The sequence below is a fragment of the Eurypyga helias genome, unplaced genomic scaffold (assembly GCF_000690775.1).
Source record: "Eurypyga helias isolate BGI_N326 unplaced genomic scaffold, ASM69077v1 scaffold30546, whole genome shotgun sequence".
Taxonomy (NCBI): domain Eukaryota; kingdom Metazoa; phylum Chordata; class Aves; order Eurypygiformes; family Eurypygidae; genus Eurypyga; species Eurypyga helias.
The window spans coordinates 1,723-9,696 of NW_010257716.1; the positions used below are offsets into that span (position 1 = coordinate 1,723).

The 7,974-nt window shown below is 43.4% G+C and overlaps 1 protein-coding gene across 1 annotated transcript; it reads right to left on the minus strand.

Moving 5' to 3' along the window:
- Positions 1-4,022: 4,022 nt before the first annotated feature.
- Positions 4,023-7,624, minus strand: RNF114 (ring finger protein 114; the record flags this gene model as incomplete). The annotated part of the gene is made up of 5 exons (XM_010154126.1): positions 4,023-4,269; positions 4,487-4,594; positions 5,451-5,565; positions 6,309-6,415; positions 7,474-7,624. Coding segments are annotated over 5 exons (547 nt in total), but the record flags the coding sequence as incomplete, so codon positions are not given.
- Positions 7,625-7,974: the final 350 nt, after the last annotated feature.

Here is a 7,974-nt window from a genome sequence, read left to right on the forward strand (position 1 = left end):
CAGCTCCAGACCCACACGGACTGGCCCAAACAGCTTGCAGGCACACGTCAACCACCTCCAGAACAAAAAGTCTGCTGCAAAGGCTTCTTTTTACCCCCGTGGGCGACGGGAAGCATCTCAGATGCAGAGCAACACTCCTGCCCCCCAGGGATGGGGCAAAGGGAAGATCTGGCCATGAGGTGTGGGGATGCGGTGTGCAGCCTCACTGCAGGACCCGAGGAGCTCCGTGAAACCCTCCTGAGACGGGTGGAGGAGGAGGAGAGGGACGGGCACAGGGCCGGGAGGTGCCAGCCCCGTTCTCTCCCAAATGCAAGACCTCCCTCTGCTGTCGGCGCGCCGTGCCGGCCGCCCGTCCGGCTGCTGCAGCGGCCGGGAGGGTTTGTCCCGGGTGACGGACTAAAACTGCTCCCAGAAGCTCCACTGCGTTCTTTTTTTTAAAGCCCAGTGTCTGAGTACTAGGTGAAGCCAGAAGAAACGCGAGAACTAGAAGACAGACCCAAGCCTGTAGGGCTGACACATTTTCACTAAGCGGTGAGGATTTTCTGGGGTTTTGGGGAAGGAAAAGGATGTTTTCATAGTGGTTTCTCATTTGTATCGCCCTGAGAATAATAGCATTGCTTTTGAAGAATGAATGCAATCGTGAAATGAAGCTCTGCATTAGAAAAACACCTCTGCCACCCCCCAAACAGGCAAATATCACGTTGTCGTGTTTAATCTATTTAAACCAAGAAAAGCTTTAGGAAGGTGAGCACATCCCTCATTTGCTTCACTGTGACTTAACATAGCCCTGGTACTGCGTGAGGGGTTAATCCTTACGCTGGTTTTACCAGTGACCATCCAGCATAGCTGGCCAAAGGCGTCACAGCCAATCTGCCTTTGTCCATCAGGCGACACGAGGACCCAGAACATACCATTAATGTTTACTGCAGATGGGATCCTTTCCTAGATCTCATCCCCCCGGTGTACGGTGTAAGGAGACCAGGGGGATTTACTGCTGTAATTACAGATGAAATGATGTCATTGTGTTAGGCAATTAACAGGAATTTATCAGACTTATTAAAGCCAGTCTTTGACTGGAGGCAGATTAATTTAAAAAAACCAGCTCAACGGCAAGGCTGTCTCCTCACGCTCTGTCCCTCTCCCTCTGCATTAGCCCTCCTCCTAAGGCATGGCTCCCTGTGCCAGACAGAGGGAACTTCTCAGGTCGGCGGTGGCCGGATTGCATTATCACCAACAATGGGCACTTGGGATCCGCTGCGGCCGGAAGATCAGCTGCTGACGAGGTGAGAGCGGCTCTGGCAGGCACTTCACTCTTCAGCAGTAACACTCCACTGGGTGTAGAAGCCCAAACGAGCTCATTCTATAATAAATCTCTTTTCCATCACAAGTTTACGGGCACAAATGAGATGAGCAAGGCTTCACACAGCACACACATGCACCTCTCAACAGAACAGATCAACAAAACAGCATCAGGCAGGCATACCACAGCATGTGTAAACACGTTTGTATCCGTTACACTGAGGGAGTCAGCGGCAGAGACACACAGCTCTTCATCCACTGAAGTAAGTGGGCACCTCTGGCTAGGTTTATCTCTGAGCTGTCCTCCAGGTGCCCATCGCAGCACAGAAAGCCGTGCTGTGAATTCTGTTATCAAGCTAGCAGGTGCCAGGGCACCGCTTCTTGCTTGTACACTAACGCTTTCCAACTTACAGCAGAACTAGCACACATTTTCCAGTTGGTGTTTTCGGTCTGTACCTCCTGTGAAATAACTCCCAAGCAATAAATCAATGCAACTCAAAGCCAAGCTGTACAGCCAAGGGAGCGGTCTGCACAGGCAGCTATCCTACAGTCAGCACCACCAGTTTCTGACCCGTCACTCTGCCAGCCTTCACCTCCCCCTTCAGGGCTCCCTAAACTGAGGACAACACAAGGATGTAAAACATCACGGACCGACAGCAGAGTTCAAGCTACAGGAGCTGTAAAGATTTCAACAGACAAGCCCTGCTGGACAGTCACACTTTCCCGATTTAACACCTCCAGGGAGGTTTGTTTCTATGGCTTATGGGAGCATTCACATACAGGACTGCACCTGATAATCAGTGAAAAAATATTCCATGGAAGCCAAAAGTTGGAGTCTCTGCATTTCTCAATGTCTGCTGTGCTCTCTGTAGCATTACGGAGCCAGCAAGAGGTGTCTGCAGGGAGGTGCCAAAACAAAGCGTACGGACCGCGAGGAAGGAACGGCAAGACCTGACACAAAGATAGGATTTTATAAATTAAATGACCTTTATTTGTACCTTGTCTTCAAAAGTCAAAAACAAGACAAAGTAATTGCTCGGAAGCTTCTACCTGCTCCTTAAACATTTCATCAGAATTGCATGGAAGTGCACTTAGAATAGTAGCAGAAATCTCGATTCCGGTCAATGGATATCACCAGACTGCATTCTAGCCAGAACCCAGAAATCCCCATCCACCCACCAATACACTGTAAACTCTGTGTAGATCGAGCGTTAAGAAGAACCACCCCCAAACACAGTACTTTTTCCACAGTACCAGAGATCTGCCCTGCCCCAGGACCGAGCTTCCAGTCACCACGCGGCTACGGAAGGAGGAGCCTGTAGCAGCCCACACCAGGCTGGGGCAAACAGGCTGAAGTCAAGTTCAACTGAAGTAGGTTAGAGGTCTGGTTGGACACAAAGCTTAACTGAGAGGTTTTAGCTGGGGTGTGTTTCATTGTAAGGGTAAGGCTACGCTGCGGCCTGCAGAGAGCGATGGTATTCGGTTTACTGGTCAAATAAATTAATTAGTACTCCATTATTCAATTCTGTGGTGGTGCAGCTCCACTGCTCCAATTAAACACGCTAAAATTAGACTAGACATCTCAACGCTACTGTGATTTACAAGTTCTGGTGAGGTGTCTTAGATCATGAGATCATCCTGTCTGTGCAGTTAATGAAAACGATAACAAGGAATCTCTACGGGAACCGCGTAGACTTGAACACAGAGTATCGATCTACCACCTACTGGAATTGTCACCCTGCTTTCTGGGTTATATCTCATTGTTTCTCTGGAAGCTATACTTGCATACTATATATATTATATGGAAAACAATCCAAGTACAGCTTCAGCTACTTTAGCAACACTTAACAACAGGAATTCCAGATGCCTGTTAAAATCCGCAGTGTAGGAAGGTAGTGCTAGGTAAGTGCTATGAGCTGCTGGCAAATTCTGCTGCCAGCTTGCTTTGAGAGATGGCCAAACGCGGAATATATATGAAAATTTTAGTTTAAATAGAAATCAGAGGTATTGGGAAAAAAAAAACCACCCACCCCTTCTGAATTCCCCTGTCAGCATAAGGCTTAAAAATCACTAGAAAAACAGTTTCAAACCCACCAATTTAATCATAAAGCCAGTAAATTATTAGTATTTGCTACGATAGTTGAAAAAATGAAGTATTTTAACTAAGATGAACATTAAAGTTTAATTTCCAGGCTAGAAATGAGTCAAAGTATGAAAGAAAGTAATAATCATGCATAGAACTAAAGTATTCTGAACCAGTTGCTTACACAGGTGCAAAGGCTTGCTAAGAAAGTCTGTAGTTTGAAGACTCGTACTGAAGACGTTTTTTCCATACAGCCCAGAGGCTACGTTTAAGAATTTAAACACTGCGAAACATTATGAAGTCACAGGCATCATAGGTCACCTTAACTGAGAGCTAGTCTGACAATTACAGTTAGCACCTAGAGGCCTCACTAAAGGAAAACAGCGCTACAAATACACCTCTCATACTATCATTTAAGATATGTAAATGAGATTGGGAAGATATATTCATTAACTAGTTCAGGCCGTATCGTTTGGAACGGTTTTTTAGACAGTCCAATGAAGACAAATGCGAAAGAAAACAGGAAATAGGCACAGGAAAAGGAAAACAGGTTTATCTCCTCCATGTTGACCTGATGAAGTTTTGTGTGAAGCGAGTAAGAAAAATCAGGCCAACGGGGTTGAATGGCACAGACCACATAAACCAAAGACTGAGCGGTAATGAAAGATCAAACCAGGATTTGAAACAGAGATAGGGATTAAAGAGTCTTCTGTACTTCTGGATGCCTGAGTTCATCTTGGGATGTGCAGGGAGAAGTGTGAGGATGCTGGGCATTTCCCCCTGGTGGAAGCTTGGTTTTTACAGTTAATCTTCTAGTTGGCTCATTTATCCCGCAAAGAACGCATCAAGACCTGTGCCATCATATCGTCTTCATCAGCATCATAATCCTATGAACAAAGGGTACGGAAATTCTTTTACTGCAACAGCCACGCTGGTTAACACAATACCAAGAAAGAACAGGACAAAAGCTGTCTCTAACTTGCCAACCACCCCATTCCTCTCACGATACCCTCTGCACGGATGAGACGTCGCAGTAGTGGCTATATAAAAAAGCTGGGGGTTGAGAGTCATCAGGCTGTATTCCAAGGGTGAGGAAACACCTACCACAAAAGTATCATATGAGAAGCGATGTCGTCTTTGAAGGTGCTCCATGAAGTTAGCACTCCTGTAATTTGGATCTCCCCATGGCATTGAGGCACAAATTGGGCAAACCTTCAAGAAAAACCCAAAAAAGCCAATTAAGCCCCAATGGTTAAGTGCTTAAACATTTAAAGTAGGAAGGGCAGGACACAGACAGGATGGAGTTTGTGACAATCACTATTCTATATGCAAAGTTATGTCAATCAGTTGGCTGGGACCTTTCATACTGAAGCCTCTGGTAACTCTGACTAATTTTATCTCAGCCTCAGACCTTGGAACTGGAACGGCTCACTGTTCTCCCTACATTCTGAGAATCAGAACTGACTACAGCTGTTTGCATTACAGGATTTCAGCCTTTATTTCTCAGTAACAGAAAAGTTTCCTTGATCTCCTTTTGCAAAGATCACTTCCCTCCAAGGGAAAAAGGGAACTTTTTTCCTAAATGATTTGTAATTCCAAAAAGCTTTTCAAAAGCCACAAAATTTTCAAATTCAGTTCCATGTTCTGCGATTCCTTTGATGGGAGTATCTGCAGACAAGGATTACTAGAACAATACACTATTTTTCCCCAAGGTTTATCTGCTGTTTTCAGCCAGCAGAAAGAAAAATAAATGCCCTCTTTTTACATTATATCTTAATTCATTTTCTGTTTGTTACTGTGCCTAATTAACTCTGAACGTCTGCCAGATATGAAAGGAGGAAGTGACCTAGCTGCAGCAGGAACAGACTAGTCACCTCCAGAGAGTGTATCGGAAACGAACACCAAATTTACGTAAGAGTTAAGTGCATGAACAGCATACCCACATTTGACTTTAACAGGAGTAATTATAAATATGTACTTAACTTCAAGAGTAAGCCTCTAATTCACTGTTTCAAAGGGATTAAAGACTAGACTTCATTGCAATTCTTGCACCAAGACTTTTTATTACCACTTGTTTTGCATCCATGCTGTGCAATGTTTTGCAGTGTTCAACTAGTCCTTCTTGATCAAAGTTTTTCTCGCTGCAATACGGACAAGGAAAGGTAAAGCGATTTGGGAAGTTCCTGGTTAGGGGAGAGAAAAAAAGAAGAGGTTATTTATCACTGTAACAAAGTTAAAAGTAAAAGCTTTGGGTTTCAATACTCAAAAGTTGTCTTACCAGCTCTTAAGAGTATAAATAATTTAAAACAGTAGTCTTATTCATGCAATTAAAGGTGAGCTAAGAATCAGCTGTTTAATTTCCAAACACAACTTAAGGTACTCTTAATATCGCCCACATTTACACAGAATGAGCGCTCTTCTACAAGTGTCATAAATGCCATTTTCCACCCTGTGTGTTTTTGTAAACACAAGGTACCCCCAGTATGCTACAGTGCAGATGAGTGCACTGCGATCGATTCCGACTTTCCCTCACTACCATTTACTACAGTCAAGAGACAGAAATATAAAGTTTTTATTTAGAAAATAGCTTCTTTTACTGAGGATCCTGATCTTTAAGATGTCTAGTGCATGGACTGTGCAGAAAGAGAATAGGTTGGCTGTGCACAGTCAGATGCAGGATTAAGGCTTAGTCTTTAACAACGTGAAAGTATTAAAACAATTAATACCCACAATGAGCAAAGAGGTGACGTCTGCGTTCAATCCAACGTTCTACAGCTTGCACGAAAAGCCACAGTGCAGTGAAATTTTTAATGACGACAGGACTCCTCTCAAAAGAGTCAAAATTGAGATTTTGTAACGATTAATCAGCAATAGCCCTGGTTTGGTGACCAAAAAATGCAAGTATTTCCAGAGAAGAGCTAGTTACCTGGTGTTGTGAAGTGGTTCTTTAGTCACAGCTTTCACACCTTCCATTATATAATTCTGGTACTTCGAACAAGCAGCTGCATGGCTACGCATCTTTGAGAGATACATCTGTGCAGGCAACAATTGCATAGCAAGGTCAATGGACACTACTTCTAGTTACTTCCACACTTTCAATTAGTAAAGGTAAAAAAAAGCAGCTTTCTGCAGACAGTGTTAAAGCAGGAAAACACAAACACTTCAGCTGGCAAGGCAGAAAGCTTTGAGATTACACATTAGTTAACCTGTAACTTTGCTGCCTGTAATATTTTACAAATACAACACTGTTCAGGCCAGCTCACTTTTCTTAACCTATACTATAGTATATATATTTAAAAAGCTTCATATAAAGCCAGTTTACCTGGTCACTGAGGAGAAGAGACAGCGTATGGAAAACAATTTGGCTTTTAGTTCAGATCTTGGTGTAGACTGATTGCTAATTGTTCAACCCCATTAAGGAAATCTGTAATTCTATACACTACAGTTTTCTACCAGCTGGGATGAAGACGCTACCCAGAAATAAAAAGTGAAATTAACTGAGCTGTTACCCTCACCTTACTGTGCCTAATTAGAATTTTCTTGTTGTTTTGCCATCTGCTAAGATATTTTCTTCTACATTCAATTAACACCAAGAAGCCCAGCTTTACAAAGAGAAAGGAAATGACAGGAAGGATGGAGGACAGTGGCAGGACACGCAGGACAGTGGCAAACAATAAGTCTATGGAATACACCACCCAAAACCAACTCTGACTGCTAACTACTTCAAACGAAGCAAATAAATTTCTGTTTAAGAGTGAAAGAGATCACTATCTAAACCCCACATCCAGTACTTTATTACAACATTCCTCCCACAGAGACTTGCTTACAGAAGCAAGTCCAGAAGCAATATTTTATAATAAATTTTAAATCAGTATCTTTCATTTGAAACTCATTTCCTGATGAGTGAACAATAAGAAACTGTGGAAAGAATGTCAGCATTTGGGTGCTGCCTACATAAAATACCTTTAGCTCCTATCAGAACAAATATTTTGACCTGATTCTGCAGAAAGCTGAAGAGCAAGCACTTCATTTCCCCTTTAAGCAGTATGGCCAAGCAGGCACACCTCATTAATTTCCAAATACTTCCATACTTTTTTATTGCAGCCATTGCAAGTGGTTTCTGTCGTTTCAATTTGCTTTTCCAAGTCCAGAGCTCTGCTACCAGGCGACAGGGTACTGCGGCAGACACCACAAACTGGTTTTTTCGGCTTAAGACATTCCTGCAGGCACGGAGTGCAAAAGCTAGGGCGGGAAGAAAACATTAGGTGGTGAGAACACGCAGCATAAATATCCAGAGCCTTTCCATGTCTTCTGCCCTAAATGACAATGGAGTCTCGAGAAGTTATTTCTAATGAACCAGTAGCCTGATGACATTTGTGCACAAAGGAAGGAGTAGGATTCTAGCTCACTGTGCTCTGTACTAATAGCCTTTGAACTAAAAAAAGCCCTGCCCCGTTTCCATGTAATTTACGAGAAAGAGTAAGTGAAAGTGAAAAAAGACTAGCTTTTTTTCTCGGATAGTGATTTTTTTTTTGCCTTTCAGGGAAGTCCCAGGCCACCCATACCACCCTGCCGAAGATCAGAGCTGCCTG